This window comes from Carlito syrichta, unplaced genomic scaffold (assembly GCF_000164805.1).
Source record: "Carlito syrichta isolate Samal-C Ts95f unplaced genomic scaffold, Tarsius_syrichta-2.0.1 Scaffold287514, whole genome shotgun sequence".
In the NCBI taxonomy this organism is placed as follows: Eukaryota; Metazoa; Chordata; class Mammalia; order Primates; family Tarsiidae; genus Carlito; species Carlito syrichta.
Window position 1 is genome coordinate 198,828 of NW_007231610.1, and position 21,969 is coordinate 220,796.

The 21,969-nt window shown below is 43.5% G+C and overlaps 1 protein-coding gene across 4 annotated transcripts in view; it reads left to right on the forward strand.

Moving 5' to 3' along the window:
• The window catches only part of NTRK3 (neurotrophic receptor tyrosine kinase 3), a 206,556-nt gene that overhangs the window by 150,780 nt on the left and 33,807 nt on the right, over nt 1-21,969 (forward strand). The window contains exon 11 of one of the 4 annotated variants that reach the window (XM_021709861.1): nt 253-397. The exons of the other annotated variants lie outside the window; for them this stretch is intronic. Within the exon in view, the coding sequence (XP_021565536.1) occupies nt 253-254 (2 nt within the window). The 3' untranslated portion in view covers nt 255-397. Of the gene's footprint in view, nt 1-252; nt 398-21,969 lie in introns of those variants that run through there. 4 annotated transcript variants of the gene reach the window in all.

Consider the following 21,969-nt stretch of genomic DNA (forward strand, 5'->3'; position numbering starts at 1 on the left):
TCCCCACCTCAGACCTCTCACTCAGACCAGAGAGCTCAGGGCACCTGTTCTTCCTCATCTCTCACCTCCTGTTGATTCTAGCCCCTCTCTTTGTGTTTCTGCTGAGCCCTGGTAGGACCTTTGTCAGCTCTTGGAGCCTCTGTGGCTTGGCCTTCCATCCAGCACTGTTCTCCTTGCTGTGTCCCCAGGTTCAGTCTGGGCCCAGCAACGCCAGTACATACCCCTACCCCACCCACTGCTTCTGCTCCCCAGAAAATGACCCAGTGCTTCAGGAGAGAGTGCAGAGGCTCCTGGAGAGTGAGGACACCAGTGTCTACCTGAGAGCAGGAAGGACAGAAGTGATCAGCTAGGTCGAGGCCTCACCTTACAGACAGGAATGCAGAGGTTCTGGGAGGCTATAGGTTCATGGTCCCTGCCCCCAGGCTTCCTGCCAGTGGGTTCTCTTCATGTCTCAGTGGGTCCCAGGATAGGCCTAGGAAGAGGCACGTTCTGGTTTTGTTCCTCCACATATTGAGCTTTCTGTACTTGGGACACACTCTTTGTAGCTCATAGAGTTCTTGATGCTCCCTCTGGCTCATCTTACAGCAGAGTGTGCATTTGGCTACCTCCATTGGCCTTTGCTCCATTTCTCTGGCTCTGATTTTTAGTGAGAAGGTTGCCACAGTGGGAGGGACTAGGCTTGAGTCAGCGTAAGGCCATCATTTGCCTCCTTACCTTGGTGTTCTCCTCCAGAATCTGTCTCCATGTCTATCAGGCACTCCCTGTCAACGTCAGAGGAAGGATACCTGAGTTCTGGACTAGGACTGGGCAAGGAATAAAGAGCCTGTGTTTCAGATAAGCTGTGGGAAACACAGGGCAAAGAATAGTTTGGCTCTGGCTAACGCTGTTGTCTTAGATCAGGCTCCCTCCTGAAGCAACCCAGGTGGGACTGGGAGGGAAGCTGTTCTATGGGAGTAGCATGGGTCTGGGCTCTGTCTAGAGCTGATGCTGAGTTTTCTAGGATGCTGTTGGTATTCGAACAGAGACATAGACGTTGCTGTGTTGAATGTACAGCAAGTTCTCGTTATTTACAGTGGTTATGCGCTATATAGTTGCTGTGAACACAGGATTAGCCGACACTGAGCCATTGCTCCTGGGGGAAACATTGAGTTAGGTTCCTGTGAGCCTCCGGTCACAACATTTTATCAACCAATCAATACATAACCTTGTTGTATGCATGTTTCTGTTTAAAGATACTTTATTTAATACATATTGTTGATTTATTAACATTGAGCTCATGGCCAATGCCACTATAACTCATGCCTGAAGGAAGCTTATCTAACACAGATATTTTCTCTGTAAGGCACATCACAGCTGTCCTGCACTTAGGATCACTGGCCAACAGTGCTTGGGGGCCCTACTAAACTGCAGAATTACCAACAAAAAGCAAAAAATGTGAAAACCATGGTCCAGAACAGACCACAAAAGGACAGCCATTTACAGTGTGAGCGCTGAACTAAGAATTTTAAAATAACATGTTGTGTGAAATATTTTTGTGTACAATTTTAATTTGTCAATTAAAATGAACAAATGAATTTTTTATTTTAAAAAAGGTAGAGTGTTTCCTTGTTCAGCCTCAGCTGGAAATGTGTACATAGTGCAACTCAAATCTTTTGTCACTCTGCACCTGTCCCCAAATAACCATGAAAGCACTTCTTGTATTAGAGTAGTAGAATTCACAAACACAGAATCTATGAATAATGAGGATAGCTCTATTCCCTTTAGGGAAGCATTGGGTTCCTGGTGCAGAATATGATCTCAGGGTCATATCTGTGCTGGCTGAGGCTCCTGGTACCAGGTTATCAACACAAGTGCCTGATGGGGTGACTCTGGCATGTGGAGGGAAGTTTCCTCTGGGCCATCAGAATAAGTGTCCCTTTGGAAACCTGGGAGCCATGGAGAGAACCATGGGATTTGGTGCGTGTCCTCTGATGTCAAAACAAAGCACAACTAAGAAGCCATCACACTAGGAAAACCACGCGGAGGAAAGGCTTTCCTTTGAGAGCACTCTGGGTTTGTGATTCCAAGTGGCTTTTGTGAGGATTCAGACAATTCTTCTGTGTAAACAAGAAGAGATTGGTGAAGATGAAGAGGAAGCTTGTTTATTGACGAATACTTGAAGAAATAGAAGAGCAAACAACGTCTTATCAGAGGAAACTCATGGGATGACTTCAGATTGTTGAAACTCTCTGATTTGGGGGCATATATCCTTTTTAGAGTAGTGGTATATTTTGTCTTGTCAACAGACAGTGAATGGCTCTTAATTGTTTTCAGAAAACATGAGTGGCATGACAAACAATGTGCAGGAGAATTGTAACTGGATGTGGCTAATCCTCCCTCTGCTAATCCATTAGTGACTTGAACAGACAAGGAATGGGAGTGCCCAGGCCAGTCATCAGCAGAGATTTACTGACTGAACTGGGAGCAGGTCTCTGATTACCAAGGCTTTGTCAGTTGAGGGAGCCGACTCCAGCACATATCCCTGCGTGCAATGAGACACTATCATAAACAATTAAAATCACATGCGTCTTGGCCCATAGCTAAGTGGAGAATGTTATCGTGCTGCAGACAAGGTCAGGGTCACTCCCTTGGGGTGATGGCAAGAAGTGGGGAGATTAACGGGAAAAATGCTCACATTGTGAATCCCCCAGGGGGTCTCCTCATTCTGATTTTCTTCCTTGACCCATTTGAAAATGTGCCACGTGGGATGGAATTGCAGGAACATAGTGCTACTTGACTTTCTTCCCCCTCCCCCTTCCCACCTCCCCCAGTGATGGATTAAGCACAAAAGCACTTTTCTTTCTTCAACCATGTGTTTATCATAAATGGGAGAACCTTTCTGACCAGAATGATTAGGATGCTGGTCTTCTCCTTGCTTCTCACTTTCTATCTGCCTTCAATCTGGTCCATAGCATTTTCCCTAGTTTGTCAGGCTGCAAGGATATTTAGAGATCACCTGGCACAATTCCTTATCAGATGCTTGCATCCTTGCACCTATATTTCAAACAACTGTCCAGTATTTGACATCATCTTTTTTTCTGAATTTACCTAGCCTTTCCAGGGATTCTGAAAGAGCTAAATAAAGAGGCTCCTAGTTGCCAATGTATGTAGAACCCAGAGTCTAATAAGGTCCCCCCCATTATTTATGTAATGTCCTCTTTCTCAAAAGCATCAGGAAATGGATACAGTCCTCCTTGTCATGCAGCTGATGACCCTAGACTTTGGCCCAGGTCCTACAGAATGAGACACCAAGAAACCCATTCAGATGGGTCACTGGAGAGACGTCAGAAAAGATTTGTAGCAACATTTGATCCTAGTTGCCTTTGTCACCCTTGTGACAGCTCTGGACTACAGTAAAATCGCTCATGGTCAGGGGCTGGGCTGCGCACTGCTGCCTTAGGAGTCATACTTTGGCTCTATCCCATAGACCAGTTGAAAGGCTCCTTGGCTCTCTTCAAGGCTAGGAGGTTCCCTATTCATTCCTTTTCCCAAAAACCCGTTCTCTTGGTTGTGAAAGCAAATACTCAGCATCCTCTCTCGGTCCCTCCCTCCTTTTGTCTTCAGGTGTTGTATCTGCTTTTTTCCCCATGTTGTCTCTGTCTCAGAGGAAACAGTGTCTCTGCCTTCCCAAAGTCAGCCGCTATCCCCAGTCTTTCCAGTCGGGACCTGCAAACAGGGACATGTCCCATCCTGGTCAGCATACCTTCCCTCTCCTCCCACCTTGAGGACATGTCAGTCTGCTCCTCTGCTCACCACACGTCTTTCGTGTCCTCTGTCCTGTGACTCCAACTCTGTGTCCATCACCCTAGGAATGTCTTCACTTTCCATCCTGGATCTCTTTGTAAAACTTGACCATATTCCTTTGAACCTGTCTTCCTCATTAGCAACCGAGTCACTTACACTATGCTGAATTTTTCCCTTTCGTCTATTTAATACATATTTATTGAGGGTTTGTGCCAGGCCTTCTTTTAGGCTCTGGAAATGATGGAGAACAAGAAACTCATGGTTCCTACTCTCACAGGCTTTCTGCCAATCATAGCTGATCCCCAACATGCAGGATTGCGCCCCCTCATGGAAGCGTGTGCTGTCAACTTTCACCCGTTGAGATGGCTCACAGCCTTGTCCCTTTTTTTTTTGAATTGGACTCACTCTGTTGCCCAGACTGGAGTGCAGTGGCTACTCCCGGCCACCGCAGCCTCGACCTGCTGGGCTCCGGCGATCCTTCCACCTCAGCCTTCCAAGTAGCTGGAACTACAGGTGCGTGCTACCACACCCGGCTAATTTTTTGACTTATTGTGGGGATGAGGTCTCACCAAGTTGCCCAGGTGGGTCTCAAACCCGTGGGCTCAGGCAATCCACTCACCTCAGTCTCCCAAGGCGCAAGATTACAGGCTGAGCCACCGAGCCCGGCTTGTCCCTTCTTTTCAATCCCACACCTCCAGCTGCTACCTTAGTTTGATCCCTATTTGAAGTGCCTGTTTCCCCTTCCTGCCCTCATACCCTCTTCTTCCTTTCTATATCCTATTCATCTTTTATCCCCTGACTCATGTCCAACCTCTTGTGAATTCTTCTTAGGCCCATACTATTTGAACGGGACCTTTCTTTCCTTCCTTCTAACCCATAGTTTAGGTTCAATGCCATGCACTAGTCTGGAGTGACTTTAAGACAAGTTCTAGGCCATCTTGTCACTTTTCAAACTTGCATGTCCTGTTTCCCAAACCTAACTTGCAGATTATTCCTAGTGTCACAATTATTTATTTTTTGGTTTTTTTTAGAAAGCAGCATTTTTTTCAGAGGACAGGAAAGCTCTCACAGTGGAAGGGGACCCGAGGGGGTTGCCCCAGTTCTTTATTTTCTATAGAAAACACAGCATGGGACTAGAGTCAAAGAAGATTCTCACTAATGTGTGTCAGGTGACTCCGTGACCCAGGCTCTCTAGAGATTCACAGAGAGCAGGAAAACTTGTTGATCTGTATGGACAGCCTTTCTGAAGCAAGCCCTGGGCTGGTGTTTTATGCTTTTTGTTTTATGAGATCTTTAATCAGTTCTCTGGGGGGTCAAGGAGAAGCTACTATATCCATTTTGTAGATAAAGAAACTGAGGGTCTGAGAGATTAGGTGGCTTGTTCCAGATCATGCAGTTATTAAATTTAAACCTATACCTGCTAACTCCAGCATTTGTCCTCTCTGCAGCAAATCACATTGTCTAGAATTCCTGTGATTGATAAATATTTACTTACTACCTCTTGTACTTGGGGAAGCAGCCTGTTAAGAATAGTTGTTTTGTTTTAAGGAGGCTGACTTTTCTTTCTGGATAAGGACCATCTTTGTAGATGATGTTCAGGATTGGCAAAAGGTCCCTGTGGTCGTGAGGCTGAGTCTACCTGGATCTGGCTGTTGGCACTTGTCCCCCTCCCCCGCCGAATTCACCACAGAATCAAGTACCTGAGGGAGACCATAGCTGCCTTCAGATAAGGTAATACCTAGCCCTGGAATTAAGCCTAAACAAACAAACAAACAGGTTTAGGTTTACAGAAAAATTGAATAGAAAGTAGTATAGAGGTCCCATATACTCCCATTCACTCCCCATGCCCCACTGTTTCCCCTATTATTAACATCTTGCATTATTGTGGTATATTTGTTACCATTGATGAACCACTACTGATGCGTTATTATTAACTAAAGCTCATAGTTTACAGCTGGGCTATGTTGTATAGCTCTGTGGGTTTTGACAAAAGCATAATGCATGTGTCCACCTTAACAGTACCGTACAAAATAATTTCACTGCCCTAAATATCCCCTATGCTCCATCTGTTCATCCCTTCAACCCCAGCCCCAACCACTGATCTTTGTAGTCTCCATAGTTTTACCAGTTCCAGAATGTCATATAGTTGGAATCATATAGTATATAGTCTTTTTCAGATTGGTTCCTTTTTTTAGCTGGATGCATTTAAGTTTCTTCCTTGTCTTTTGTGGCTTGGTAGCCACTTTTAAAATCATTGAATAATACTCCATTTTCATGGATGTACCACAGTTTATTCACTTATTGAAGGATGATGTATTAGCTTCCTAGGGATGCTGTAACAAAATACCACAAATTAGATGGTTTAGAACAACAGAATTTCTTACATCTCTAGAGACTAGAAGACTGAAATCAAGGTGTTGGCAGGGCCATACTCCCTCTGAAACCTGTTGAGGAACACTTCCTAGCCTCTGGTGGCATTACTGACAATCTTTGACCTTTGGCTTGCAACTGCATCACTCAGTCTTCTGTTTTCATGTGACTGTCGTCTTATAAGAACACCAGACATATTGTATTAGAGGCCCACCCTACTCCAGTAGGATCTCATCTTGACTTAACAAATTACATCTGCAGTTACTCTATTTCCAAATAAAGTTCACATCCCAAGGCACTGAAAGTTAAGGCTTTAACATGTCTTTTTTGATGGGGACAAAACTCAACACATAACAGACAGCTTCGTTGCTTTCTAATTTTGGCAATTCTGAATAAAACTGCATAAACATTCATGTGCAGGTTTTTGTGGGGATGTAAGCTTTCAACTCATTTGCATAAATACCTAGCTGCACAATTGTTGGTTCATATGGTTAGAATATGTTTAACATTGTTAGAAATTGCCAAACTGTCTCCCAAAGTGGTTGAACCAAATGAGTTTCATTTCATTTCATATTAGACTGTCCTTCACCAGTCACCTTCTGACCCAGTAGCTCCTGTCACTCATTAATGCACACTTCCCTTCTCAGTGTGCTTTCTGAAGTGTACATGTTGTGTGTGTGTGTGTGTGTGTGTGTATGTGTGTGTGTGTGTGACCATATCAACCTTTCTCTCTTCTGCTGTAAGCTATACCAGTAACTGATGATTGTGTAATTCGTATTGGATATTCATATAGACTAATAGTGAGTGTATTTCACTTTTAAACTGTCATTGGTCAAAGACCCAGTTGCCTTGTTTACTACAAGACGGGCCCCTTGAGGTACCAACCCATGTGTTCATACCTTGATAGCACTTCAAAAGAAGCACATCTGAGTGATTCTTCATGGTGCCAACCCGAACCTTCCATTTGCCATCACCTTTTCAAGCAGCCTAATTCTTTTCCTTTTCATTTTCTCAGAAGTCTTCATAACGCCTTCTCTTTCCTAACATGTCACTTTCAAGCTGACTCCTACACTGAATTCATTTTTCCACATGAGTCTCTGCACATTGAACAATAGGTGTGCATTCAGCTTTCAGCTCCTCCTGACTGACCACCCCTCCATGCTCCTTCCCTAAATCTGTCTCATTCTCTTCTTGGCTGACTTGGTGCCTCTGTCCTTGGGTCTTCTTAGCCCCCTCTCTCATTGCATTGTCAAAACCCTGTCTCTGTTGGTTCCCTCCAACTCCCTTTTCACCATCATTCCTTCAGTCAGTCAACAAACATCTACTGAGCCCTTATGAAGCACCAGGTACTTTCTAGTAGGTCCTGGGGATGGAGTGGAGAACTCCACCTTCCTTACCCTTTTCTAGCTATGATGCAGCAGTGTGGAGGTTCTGGCCTCACTCTTTCCCCACCAACATATCAGCTCACAAGGCAAGAACCTCCATACAGCTAACAAAAGTTAGAACTGCTAGGGTATCTGTGGGCTGTGCCCCTTTAGCTGGGACCAGTGGTTCCTTCATCAGAGTGTATACACAGACTGTCTCTTCCTTCTCTTCCAGACAGATTAGCCATAAAGCTGGCCTTTTCTTGAAGAAGCACTGTCCAGGCCAGTTTCTACTTGAAGTGGGAAGCACAGAGCCTGTGTGCCTAATGCAGTATTAATAGTGCGTTGGCATGATATAGATTTCTGTCGCCTTCTATACTAACAAACATCGCTTAGCACAGGGTAATGATGGGTGTTTATTCCCAGTCACTTAACTCAACATAATGGACTTGCAGATGAAATATGGAAACTGGGCTCCTTTGTCTGGGAGGCTGAGGCCCCTCCTGGAACCAGTAGCAGAGGCAACAGCAGCAGCTGCTGCTACTTCAGAATAGCCTTTCTAGATTTTTCTCTAGCAGAGATCCTGGATGGACTTTCCAGATGGAAAGAAGATCTGGTTACAGGGCTGGACTGGGAGCTCCTCTTTAGGGTGTACAGCCCAGAGAGAAGGCTGGGATACCAGGGACTTCTGTTCTCTCCCTATGGTTGGTCTAGAAGGCAGGCTTTGCTAGATGTGGTGTGGGAGAGAAAGAGGGTGATGGGGTGGGGGAAGGGAAGATTCTGATGGGTCCTCTCTTTATCTGCTGGTTGGATCTAAATAGTCCACTTCAGGGGAACCCTGGGCTAAATCTTGGTGAAGGAAGTAGACATTTAGCTCTAACTTTTTTCACTGGCAAGATTATCTCCCTCTTGCCAGGAAGTGTTTCATTGAGCATCTCAAATAGACGAATTAGGATGTTCCCCCTTCATTCTTCTTCAGTCTTATTTTCAGATTCTATTAGAAGAAGCAGCATACCCCTAAGAAACCTGTGATGCTAGGTTTGCTAAGTCCAAGGTCTCTGAAGGGAAGAATGGCTTTGAATGCATTACCAGTTTCTTTTCTTCCTAGAATGAACTGGATGATGTCAGAAAGAGGGCATGAGTCCTGGGCCACAGGCTGGAGCTCTAATATACTCACTTGTCCTGAGGGTCTAAGCTCCTGGAGATTAACCTCTGCTGTGTGCTGATTCCTGAGTTTGCCAGATGTTGGCACAATCCAATCATGGCGCTTTGCCATTTTCCCCCATCCCAGGAAGAATTAAAAAAAGAAGCCATTTCTTCTAATTTATTTGAAGCCCGTAGACATTTCTGAGCATGCACTATGGAGCTATAATCAGTGAGTCCAGAGCAGACTCATGTCCATCTCCCTGGACTGAGACAACCTGCCTTCTGGTGATTCTCATGACCTCATCTGCTTAGTGCTTCGCTGCCATAATCACATACTCAAAGTTAGTAGCTACTTGCAGTCATGCTAATTAGGTAATTAGGTCTAATTATGCTCACTGTAAATACACAGTAATTGACTTTAAGAAAGTACATGGGGATAAGTGTGCGCTTCATGGTCGAGGACGTGAAAAATGATAGACCCCCAGTCAGCCTGGGGTCTTGTCGCTTCGTGGTGGGATGTGGACCCAGGGGAAGTTGCACCCAAAAGCCAAGCATGAGTAGGGCATGAAGTGGGTCCTTTGTGTCCTGCTCAGAGCCCTAGAAGCAAAATAACTACATGTCTTCTTGGCATGTTTTGACCTCAGTCTTGTCTTCAAGGAGTGGGAGGATTAACTCACCTCTAGAGATCCTCTGTAGCTCAAGATTTTCCAGAGATATGTAGTTTACTTTTTTCTCCTTCAACTGGATTCAGGTATCCATTCTGTACTGGAGTTTTAAAGGATGATAATTCTGAACCAGCTGAGACATACACACAGAAGTCAAATATTAATAAAAAGATGGGTGCTTTTTCTGGGTTGAAGAAGCTTACTTGGACTTAAAGCTAAAATTGGCTTCTTGGTGTCCCTCCTAGGTCTTGAACTTGGGATGCAAGTTAGGAGTTGGGTCTGCTGAGCAGATGTTGTCCATTCAGTTGCACAGAGGGGCATGGTCTGCCTCACCTTTTGCAAGTCAGAGAGCTTAGGTTACCTCCCCCTAACCCCCAGGAAGACCACGCACACAGAGATAGTCTCCCTTTTCTTCATAAACCCTGCCCAGAAGAAAAATGTGATGATGGATGATGGACTCTTACCTTGATGCCTATCAGGTAAGTCACCTGCTTCTCACAGGAAGAAGACAGGATTGCAGGGTGACAGAAGAGCTGGGGGTTACTTTCTGTGTCTTCAAGGAGACAAAATTTCCTCTTTTAGGGACAGAGGTTACAAAGCAAGAAAATGGGGAAAAGTTACACCTACCCCCCTTAAGGACAAAAGGGATCTCCTGTCATTAGTGTCTCCTATCTCTATTACTGTTCTCTTTCTAGAAGCCCTTTTGCAGGAGAAAACACCCATCACCTCTGTTTTCTATGAATGAACATGAGTCATATTCCTGCTGGCAGATGTGCCAAAGAGGCTGGGAGGGTCTCAGTTCCTTTGGGCCATATTCTTGATGGCCAATACGTAAAAACTCAAGCTCTACCTACCCCTTAGCCAAGAAGCCAAGAGCCCACAGCCATTCCATCTTCTTCCCAGCAGTCTTTAATTCAGTGTTTCCTAAATTGTGCTCTGAGGAATGCTAATAAACATTTTTATTTGGAAAAAGTCCATAAATTTGGTCAAGTAAATTTGGGAAAACTTGGATTAAATAAGTTTCTTATTGTGGGATTCTGAGAGCCTTTAATGCTAAAGGTCATTGTGACTTTTCAAGAAGGACCTTGGGTCTGCAGCACTTCCCAAATTTACTGAGCCATTGAACCTAATTGTGAGGTACAACTGTCAGTATGTCTGTGGACATAGATGTTCAGCGGATCCCATTCTGGGCTGTTCTGGGAACTTGGGGTTCCATTGTTGCCTCCCTAGCAGATGTGGTCACTCACTGTGACAGTGCCCAGATGTGCCTGAACCCATTTGGCACAGGCACTGTCACATTTCTTCCCAAACCTCTGACAGGGACAGAAAGTGGCTGCATTCCATGGGAATACCCAGACTTGGTGTGGTGGCATTCTTCTGGATTTCTGGCAGAGCACTACTACCCTTCACTCAAAAATATAAGTGGTCTCTGCCTGTTGTTCTCTGCCTAGAAGCTCTTGCAGGTGCTTTTAACACTTCCTAAAACCCCAGATCCGGAGATGCTAGTCATGGTCAAATTTTCACTGCATTCCTTATTTCCAGGCAAATCTGCCATTTAAGGTCGGAATCTCAGGGAGCTGATCCTAAGGAGGAATGCACAATTCAAGATGCAAACTGCCTTCTCAAAGCCGCTGTTTCTAAACCATTGTGTAGAAGGTCAAAGCCCCTCTTTATTCCAAGAAGGGAATATAATTCTCTTGGCATGGGGTGGGCCAGGGCAGGGTCTAGCAGCTGAGAAAGTAAATTTTACCAAGGAGTTACAGCAGATCCTTCTTTGCCAGAAAAGAAAGTGACATGAGTGTGGGTGATCTCAGACTCAGGTCCCAGCCTACCAACTCCACCATTGCATGACTGTGGGCAAAGGCATTGACATTTGCTTTCTAAATTTGAGGTAAGAAAATGTGACCACATTAGCAGGCATTTTTTGATATAAAATAGCATGAGAATTTGAAAATAACTGCAAACTTGTTTAAGTGGCAGTATGTGATCATTTTTGCCTTGACAACAGTGCTGTTACAACTATCATTACAATTGCTGATATCAATATGTTTTGGGGGACACCAGCTTGATGGTACCAGGAAATATGTTTCTAAAGCTTCAAGTTATTTCTGAAATGACAAGAATCCCCTGCAGCGACTTCTTTCCCCCAACTCTAAGAAATAGCCTTTTATCAACCAGCTCCACAGTCACCAAGATGCTCTTAGGAGTCAAGACTGTAATATGTTAGTTGTCAGGAAATGATGGATGTAGATGAGCAGAGGGCTCAGGCCAATTTCCTTTTGGGTTAATGAGACTGAAATGCTGTGGGCTCCACTGGAGAATGGCAGAGAGATTCATGGTGGGATTCTTCTGTTTGTGTTTCTGTTTGATTGATTCTTTGTTTTACCCTTCCCTTTGTCAGCAAACCTAATTTTGTTGAAACAAAGCTCCCTGCTCTCCTGTATACCTGCCCATGTGCATTACACTGAGTTCTCGTATGTCTATAGGGAGCCCACCACAGGTAGGACTTCAATGCCCATCTGCTCACATGACTTCCTATTCTGCTTGTTCTTATACATGAACACAGAGTCCCTTTATTCTTTCTCAGCAAATGAATACCTGGGATCTTCAGACACAAATGTGTGTGTGTCTGAGTCTCCTTCATATCTGTGCACATGTCTCATGTTTGGAACTGATCACATCAATCGAGATTCTTTTGACTGAAAATACTGGACAATCCTGACCTACTGGGATTAAATAAGAAGGAGATTGATCATTACATAACTCAACAGCTAGGGAAGGCCCCTGGTGATGTACATCAGGACTCTAGCTCTGCTTTTTTGTGATTTTCTTGCCTTTGCTTTTCTGTGTTTTGCTTTACCTCTGGGCTGATTTCCCTTATGGCTACAAAATGGTTGCAGGAGCTCCAGGCATGAAAACTGAACACATGAACCAGGGCAGCACACAATTGTCTCTTTTTGTATATTGACTGAAATTGAGAAAACCTTTCCCCAAAGCTTCCAGCAGTGTTTCCTTCCTTCCTCATTGGTCAGAATTATGCCATATGTTTATTCCTAAACTAGTCCCTCTTAAGGAGAATGAAATTATCCCAAGGACTTTAGGCTACTTCAGATTCTTCCCTGGGGCTGAAGATGAAACTCATTTTCCTTGAGGCAGATGGCTACCTGGAGAACTCCAACAGAATCAGGTCTCTACTAGCAAGGAAGGAGGACATGGCTCTTAGAAATGGTAATGGGGCCTGCCACCCCATTTCCCCTTGAGGAGTGAGATACATGCTCATCCAGTCTTTCAGCCTTGCAGATACTGTTGTCCTGCTCTTCTAGAAGTAGGCAGGTGCTTCTTGGGGTGCAGGTGGTAGGAGGAAGGTGAGAACATTGATATCATGTACATTTTACTCCTTGTATCTCCCCTCTCAGGGAGAGCAAGTTAGCAATTGGGGGTTGTCATCATTGTGGTTCTGGTCAGGCAAACTGTCCTGCTAATTTTTAAGGCTAGACTTGTATGCCCAGGCAAAGAAAAATGTCTGCTTATGGTTTTAGCTGGATCCAGCTATCTTGGTTGAGCAAGCTGTGCGAATTCCTGGGAACCACTGCGCTGAACCTACTAGCATAGTTTCTAGATAGTAGGAGGGGAGAGGGAGTGGCATAGTTTCTAGAGGGTAAGAGGGGGAGAAGCAAAAATGAAAGAAGTAAATTAACATTTACTGAATATTTACTAAAGGCCAGGCCCTGAACTTGAAATACATTAAAACAATAATAAAGTCTTACACTGCCTAGTGCTTATTTCATATTTAGCACCAAACAACAGCTTAAATGTAAGCTAATAAATAGTTTAATCCTCACAAAAAGCCATATGAGATAGGTGCTATTACATTTTCCATTTTTAGGTGAGGAAACTGAGGCACAGGAATGATTAAGATATTTGCTGTAGTCTCATAGGTGTGATATGACAGAACCACCACCCTTTCGTCTTCTCACTCAGACTTTCTCTCTGTATTAAATCAGCTAGCAATGTAAGTGTTGTGATCCCCACTTTACAGATTAGTCCTGGGGACTCAGGCAAGTTAAGGGACTTGCTCACGGTCACTTGTGGGTCAGAGGTGGAGCCTGGATTCAAACTCAGGGGTTTACTTACAATCATGCCTCTTCCACCAGCCTGGGCTGCCTCCTCCCATTGCTGGCTGATTACTACGTCACCTGCACCCACACCTTCTGGGAGATTGAGGGGGATCTTGGAGACTTTCAGACAGATGTTGGTTTGGGTGACCCCTGGTACTCACCAGTGAGGAAGCAGAAGGCACTCCCTTTGTAGCACTTCTGTATAGGTGGCCCTCTCATCATTCCCACCCCAGGAGGCCAACTGGAGCTTTAGAACTCTGTGGGACAGCAGTCCTGGAAGCAGAGTCCAGTTAGAGATGGGCATCGAAGGTAACGCAAGAGCTACCCCTGAAGAAGAACGAAAGTCCTTAGAGCCAAGTTGGCCTCTATCTTGGCCAAGTCCCCTTTTATCCCATCCCTGATGGTTGTATAGCTTAATTTGTCACCCAGATTGTGACTGGTACTGTATTAACTTCTATCTCTAGACCCAGAATTGCTGGTGATACAGCAACTCTTCGCATGGGATTCTGCTGAGTTGGGCAGCCCTAATGCCACTGGTAATGAAGAAGTGTTGGGACTAAACTCCTAATGGCTCATTGATTGGTTGAATTATGCTCAGTGTAATTCTGAAAATAGATTTTAAATATGTGCTTGGGGATTTGTGGGGATTTGTTACTTAGCAGCTTTAACACAATTGTGGCTGGTTTGACAAAGATATCAATGCCAAGAGCCTTTACCTGGGTTCTGATATTCATCTCAGCCCTCCAAAGTCAGGACAGCATGCTGGATGGTATGACTGGGGCAGAAGGGTTTTCTCCCGTGTCATATGCATCCTTTGGCTGAGATCTTGAGAAGATCAACTTGACTAAATCTGCCGTTGCAAACGCTTCAACATTCCTAAGGTGGGATGGAGAATGGAAGGTTCTGGATTCTTCCATTTACTTCCTCTGAAGGTAAGGAGAGCAGAAGCTGCCCTTTTACTAATTCCAAGCTTTCATTTTCCCTGAGCTGGCTCTCCAGAAGGGAATCAAAGGGAAGGCTTCCTGAAGGCTTAGCTTATCAGCCTCTTGCCATAGTCTAGCACCAAAGTTTCTATGAACATCTTTGGATTCCAGGCCTACAGGGGCAGCTGGATGAAGGATGCCTAATCTGGGTCTGGGCTTTTAGCACCTGGTCTTGTTTTGGCGAATGCCAAGTTAATTTGGAGGCAATAGAAAAGCTAATAAGGGTCCCTCTGTGGAAAACAATTATTAGCAGCTAAGAAACGGAGACCTCCTAATACACCTAAAATGACCCTTGTATTTCTTTTCCTATGGTCTATCATAAACCTAAAATTCCTCCCATTTTGAGGGCAGCGTGGATCAGAAACAACTGAGGATGTCATACGTGAGCCTCCATGAGGCAAAATGGAAAGATGCAGTGAGACTGTATTTCTAAGGGGAAATTGGTCAGGAAAGGCTTTTGTTCAGAGCTTCCACACTTTCATTTAAGCCTCTGTCTGAAAGGCTATCTTTCCCTTCCCAGGGTAATTTATACCCAGCCAGACTTTAGGAAAAAAAAGTACCCTCAAAGAAGGAAGTAAAAACAAAACCTAGAAGAAAAGAAAAAAATATTATTCTCCACTCTAATAAAGAAATTACTGACGTTCTACATTATGAACTGTATTAATTTTTAATGGCCGAGAAAGGAGTTGATTTATAATGCATCCTTCCCAGCTGCAGAGCCTGTCCCCAGCTAATAAATAAATGACAGGTCTCTTGTATTAAAAGTATCCGTCATCTTACATTGCTGGAATGTAAATGGTGAGAGGCATTGAATAAGAGGCCTCTGGGAGGGGTCATGCCCTGCCGTGCCCAGTTGGAGAAGGAGCTGGTCATGGAGCTTGGCCTAGATCTCAAACAGACTTTAGTCCATTCCTTCCTCTTGGTCTCAGCAAAGTGACCCAAATAGCTACAAGTCTTGTGGTTCAGGAGAAAGTTCCTAGGAAGAGGTGATGAACCATTTAGCAAGAGTTCATGATGCAGATTTAAATTCCCGATCCTTAAGCAAAACTGTCCATGGTTTTTCCCCACATATGCAGACTGGGCACCATACGTCTTCCTTGCCAGGTTCCTTGTTGCTGGGATTATTTGTTCAGTAGTTCAGCCTTTGTTGATGGTGAGCTATGATTCACAACTCTAATCTGCCCCTCTATGTCTCTCCAGGAAACAAACATACAAACAAACAAAAAACACTTCATATTTAATGATGAATAGTACATACTCCTTGTGAATATTTTGGAGGAAATACAGAAAAGTGAAAAGAAGAAAATAATGCCCCAAGTGTCACCCCAGTGATAAATTTATGAACATTTTGGTGCATTACCTTGAGTCTTTTTTTCTTGGTATAGATACACATACAAGCAAATAACACACACAAGCATGCACACACTAACACATACAAACGTAGTATGCACAAATGAGACCACATTCTGCATACAGTTTTATCCTCTGAATTTGCCCTCTGGCAACATGTCATAGACCTTTATTTCACGATGCTGCTATTTTTTAATGGCTACATACGCGTGGCCGGGTTGTATTCACACTGGAGCCATTGTGAAGCTGGCGATCAGTCAATCAAGATGCATCCTTTTGTTCTCTGTCACAATGCCAACTCCAGAGTAAGCACAGTGCAGGAGGAAAACGAGTACAAAGGATGATTTCTGCACAGAGCTCCTCATTATGGAGCAACTAGTATGCTGCAGAGTCAACGCGATGAGGCTAGGAGATGAACAGAGTGACATCGTCCCCGCATGAGGGAGTCCACACTCCAGCTGGGGAGACAGGCCAGGGAAACAGTTCTGGGGACAGGAGCCTAACGAGATGCATGCCACAGAGTCCTTGCAACTGAAGGTCTGGGTGTGCTTTGGAAGCACTGGCTTAGGTTTTTTAAAATTAGGGGAGCAGAGGCTTGCGTGAAGGTTCCACAGAGCAGAGAGTGTTTGAGCTAGAAAGCTGAAGAGGATTTGTACACACAGAGATGGAAAGGAAGGACATTCCAGGCTACTGTAACAGTAGCTGGAGGCAGAGAGGGGACACGGCTATGGAGGGGTAGGACTAGAGGTCACCAGTGATCAGAAAAGAACCCCAGGGGCAAAGAGAGCAGATCCTGTTGGTGTATTAACCAGTAAAGTTTATTTAGACAATTATGAATTTATTCATGGAATGTACACTTAAATAGTTCAAGCCTTTGTTTGCCACACTTTGGCCCTGCTATTAGTTTCTTAGAAGCAGGCAATAATTGGAGAAGTAAAGAAGTCATCAACACTTCAACAAAAAGGCCAAAAAAAAAAAAAAAGCAGTAAGTTATTCTCTCTGAATTTAGGGACAGTTTCAAGCAGACACAGAAAGACCTCTGTTCTAGAACTGAGATGAAACACTGAGTATACCTTTCAGCACGAAGAATGTTATTCAGAAAATGAGAGATTTAGCGGTAGCTGCCAGCAGGTTCAACTCCCTCTGATTTATTTATATTGTCTTCATAGGCTTACACAAATGGAAGTTTGCCTAGATTTTGAAACTAGCATTTCTATCCTTCCACATATGAATTTATTTCTTGATTTGTTGTGCGTATTTCTAAACATAGATAGACCAATGACTTTTTAAATATTTTAAAGATGTGGGGTACAATTCAAGGTTAGGTATACAAATGGTCATTGTACGGATAAAGTTTGGGCCTCACTTTGGTCCCGATATCACCTAGTTTGATATCACCTTATTTATAAAGTGTGTCCCCCACCCTCCTCCCTCCCCTGACAGTTTCCCACCACTGCCAATCCCTTTCTTATAGCGTTATGATAATTGCCCAGGGTCCGCTTATGAGTGAGAACATGTGGTACTCAGTTCTTTGTTTCTGTGATAGATCACTGACGTTTGCTTTTGAAAACATGAAAATTTCTGAGCTGGTAAGAGGGAGAATCACAGATCACAATCCTGCAAAGAACCTGTTCTCAGGGTGCAGAAGAGATAAGCAAGACAGGGTCCAAGACGCATTTGTTTCTTAACCACCTAAGCTAGCACATAATTTTGACACATTGAGAAGTAGCAACTTGAGATCAAGTCCTAGCTGGTATTGGTTTTATAACCAGTTAGTTGCAGTTGCAATATGATCCTCGCTTATATTTTTGCCTTCAAATCTTGGACCCAAAATTATTCCAGCAATAGGACTTGGCTGAAAGCAAAGTTTTTCCTTTCCTGCTCTTTAATTCTCTTTCACTTAACTGCCTTATAGAACATAGAAGGGTTTTTAATCTGAAAAAAAGCCTAAGAGACCCAGTGAGGTATATCTTTTAATTCTATAGATGAGGAAACCAAGGGCCAGACACATAGTTTAATGACAGTAAGCCACATAAGTATTTAGAGGAAGGAATGGGTCTTGGACTGATGGCTATTGGCCATATTTCCCACTTCTGAACCTGTAAGTAGAAATACAGTATTTTCATTCCCCCAAGAAGTTGATTTTTTTGTCTGGTCCATTTAATAAGGCATGTCTGACAAAAGTGAACTGTCTGACTCAGGTGCAGTAATTGCTACAGAAATTGGTTTTAGCGTCTTTGGGGAGTTCTGCAGTTGGACTCAGAAGGCATCCTTATTGAGCCCTTTGTTCCAACACTTCTGCAGCTTTTAAGAACCTCACACATCACCGTTTCTCTTTGGAGTGATTTTTTGTTATTTCAGTAAACTTTCAGGGATGACTGCCACATTGCTTCCTAGGTTCCTGGTGAGATACAATGTAACTGTCGTAAGTCTTGTAGTCAGGCCTTGCTACAAGTCATTGCATGTGGTCTGAAATATTGCTTGCACTTGATAGATCTTTTAGAAGAGTGTCTTAGTTCCTAATGGCATTAACAAGGGAGGAAACGTGTAGCCAGGCATCTATCTGATTCCCATGCTGCCTTCATGTTACTTAATGCAGTTGGATCATAAAGGGAATTCATTTCCACTCCTCTACTTCTAAATGACTTCACATGATTTACAGTTGACAAACAGCGCACTGGGACTCTTCTTCCATTTCATTGTTTCTGTGGAAAATTGGTTGATATTGCAACACCAAGCATGTGGCTTCTTGTCCTCGGGCATTTAGTCAACCAGCCAGGCTGATGGCTTGCTATGCGTGGAATCCTGTGGGAGGCAAGGGACCCTGTTTTCACTCCACACCTGGCGATACTTTGACCCCAAGGAAGATGATGTTTGTAACTTGAAACTATCTCACTGGGACACAGTTTCAGCTATTGATAGTGGAATTTCTGAAAGCCATCGTTCTTATTAGACAGTAGTTCTCTACATGGGATCCCTAGACCAGCAGCATCAGAATCACCTCGAAACTTGTTAGAAATGAAGATTCTAAGGGTTCCCTCTGGGCCCACAGACTCAAAAATTTTGGGCATGTAGTTTAGCAATCTGTGTTTTAACAAGCCCTCAGGGACTGGATGATTCTGATACATCCAAGTATGAAAAACACCATGTAAGATTCTGGTGGTAGCTTTTTGTCCCCTAATGAAAAATATCTGAAGCAGTTGAGAGATGTTTCAGTATAATTATAAATAGTATTTTTTGAAACATCTACTCATTCAGTAAACTTTTATTGGGCATCCATTTATCTCTAGGTACTATTTTGGGTGTTAGGAACACAAGGAAGCCAACAAATAAGTAATTCTTATGTGGCTGTTTTGATTTGAATACATGCAAACACTTTTTGTGTAATAATATAAACAAGAGACCCTCACTCTCATTCTCACCCTGACTGGGACTCCTGTGCTGCTCCTGGGCCTCCCCAGATGAGGAAATTTGCCAAAACTTGGGAGTCAGACTGTAGTGAGTGAGAAACAGTATGCAAGCAAGGTATGGGAAGGAACTAGGTATGGGATGAAGGTGTCAGCTCTGCATTTTATTTGAGAATAATAAAAATGGTTTGTATTTTAGGCTGAGTTAATATACTTGCCTTATGTCAAAACCACTACCTCCTAGCAATATGGGACTCTCACAATTCATCTAGAAGCCTGTTGTCTTGTGGGTCTGTGGGTGATATACAGATGGCAGGATGGGGGTCAGAGAACTGAAAGTGGAATTCTACAAGGAATGATGTTGTCTCTCCTTCATGTGCTACAGTACTGTGAGTGTGGGAGGTTGAACTCCATTGGTGTGAACGTTGGAGCCTGAACTTGCTTTCTAATTTTCTGTGTGTTTGTCATAAAATGAGACTAATGGGAGGACCTGCCTCATCAAGTCTTTCTGTGTATTAAATGAGGAGATGTATATGAGGGGCTTGGAACAGCTGTCTGCATTTAGGAAGCCATGTTGAACTTTAAGCTCTCAGTACTATTCTCGTAACAAGTCTTAGTTACACCACAGAAGGAGTCTACTTCTGTGTCAGCTAGGTCATTGAGGTTGGGGGTGAGGGAACAAGAGGTGGGAATCTGACCATGCAGATTTGTTTTGACCTTATTTAGGAATCCCTTTTTCCCTGTCTGTAGAGTGGTATGTGGTGTTCCCCCCATGTAGAAGCTGATGTCACATTATGCTGACCTAACTCAGTGACAGGCTGGTATGCATGCTTCTGGCATGTGTATATCTTCACTCCTGGCTTCTTCTCAGGGTTAACTTTTCACCATGACACAACCCCAACATTTCATCTCATTGCCAAGGAGGTGATTTTTACAACCCCCCGCAAACAAAAAACAAATCAGATTAGTGAGAATTTAATTATGAGTTCCAAATATTTTGAGACTTTATGAGTACAGCAAATGCCACTTGATGTATTGAATTTAGATACATCTAACCTCTTCTTTTTGAATATGAAAATATGTATGTTTTGTAAGTCCTCATAGACATATGAGCAGAGCCACCTTCTAATTCAGTTCCAGCTAAACTTTCTCAAATCCTCTCTATTTTGACTTTTTAAAGTAGGCTGGAGACTGAGCTTTGTGCTGATAAATGCTTACTGATGAGGAGGAATTACAGGCAACAAGAGGTGAGACACAGACTGGCAGAGGGAACAGCCTATGCAGAGGTGCAGAGGTGTGTTCTGGGAAGACCAGGAGTTCTGGATGAGTGGGGTGGAAGGCGTGTAGGAGCCAGTTATGATGGCCTGCATGTCGTGCTTGTTCCTTCCAAACCATTTGAAGCTGATATTGGAGAACAGAATATCCCCCAACAAGCCGTGAATCAGAAAGAAAGAAAAAAGAAAGAAAGAAAGAAAAATATTTGTCTAAAAAGATGGATTTCCCCCCCCTTCATGGGTAGTGTAAGTGGTAGTATTGTGTGATGGTGACAACTCTGGACTGAAAATCTGCAAGCCTGATCCAGATAACTGATATTAATCCATGATGTGGTGTCCAGTGAATGATTTAGACACACTAAGAGGTGTTTACAGATGGTACACTTAGATCTTCTGGTTTCCCAGGTTATTTCTAGTGTGATGATTCCTTGATATTGGGTATGTGTGGGTGTGTGTAAATTCCAGCAGTGCTGGAGGTAAAAATACATTTTGTGAATTGTTATTGAAACTTAAGTGGTCTAAAATATAATGTGTATTTTTAAAAATAAAATTCTCCTCATTCAATTTATTACACTGCTTTTAGGAATAAAATCTGTTAGTAGTATATGAATATCTTGAACATATTATTCAACATCTTCAAAAACAAGTCTAGATTCATTCTTCTCATACTTTTCTTTTTCTTCAGGAAAGTAGACTTAACAAGCTTGGAAAAAGAACTACCAATTTAATTTACATATTTTTTTCTCTTTTCTCCCAAATATTCATGTCTTAAATCATCATAGAGGTGGTGGTTGGAGTCTTGAGAAATGTATTGACACAGAATGAGACAGAGTGGAGAAAAGTGGAAGTTCCAACCACACTGCTTTCCATAGAGCTTGAACTAGCCTGCACTCCCACCAACAGTATGGAAGTGCTCCCTTTTCTCTGGGGCTGTATTTTAGGGAGGGAAAGGAGAAGCGGATGGTGGGACTCTTGAAAAGGGCTATGGCATCTGGAAGTGGAAGAAGTTCACAAAAGAAGGGTGGTGTTGGAGGCAGAAGGAGCAGTCAGAGGCCAAGACCTCAAATCTGTGGAGGAACTAGGCCCGAGACGCCTATGCCAGAGGGGTAAGTATGATCTCCATGGTTCCAGGATTAAGAGGGGTTCAGTCTTGGGGAAACAGGGCAGAAACTGAAGGAGAGGGACCAGATGGCCACATAGCCTTTGCATTCTAGATCTGAAGACAATTTGGGACCAGGTTCATGCCTGGCCATTTGGAAGAAGAATTCTTCTACTTTCTACTTTATGTATTCTGGTTTGGATAAGTTTGGTCAATCTGAGGACAAAAGGAGCCCACAATATTATTTGAAAGGAAAAGCATTCTATGGTGTGCTCCTTCCTGACTGGATCCAAAGGGGCTCTGAGAGTAGGTGCAGGAGTGCCTCATATAACACTATGGAGGGAGTTCACATGTCCTAGTAGAAAAATCTGGACTTGAGTTTCAGCTTCAACTTCAGCACTTACAAGCTG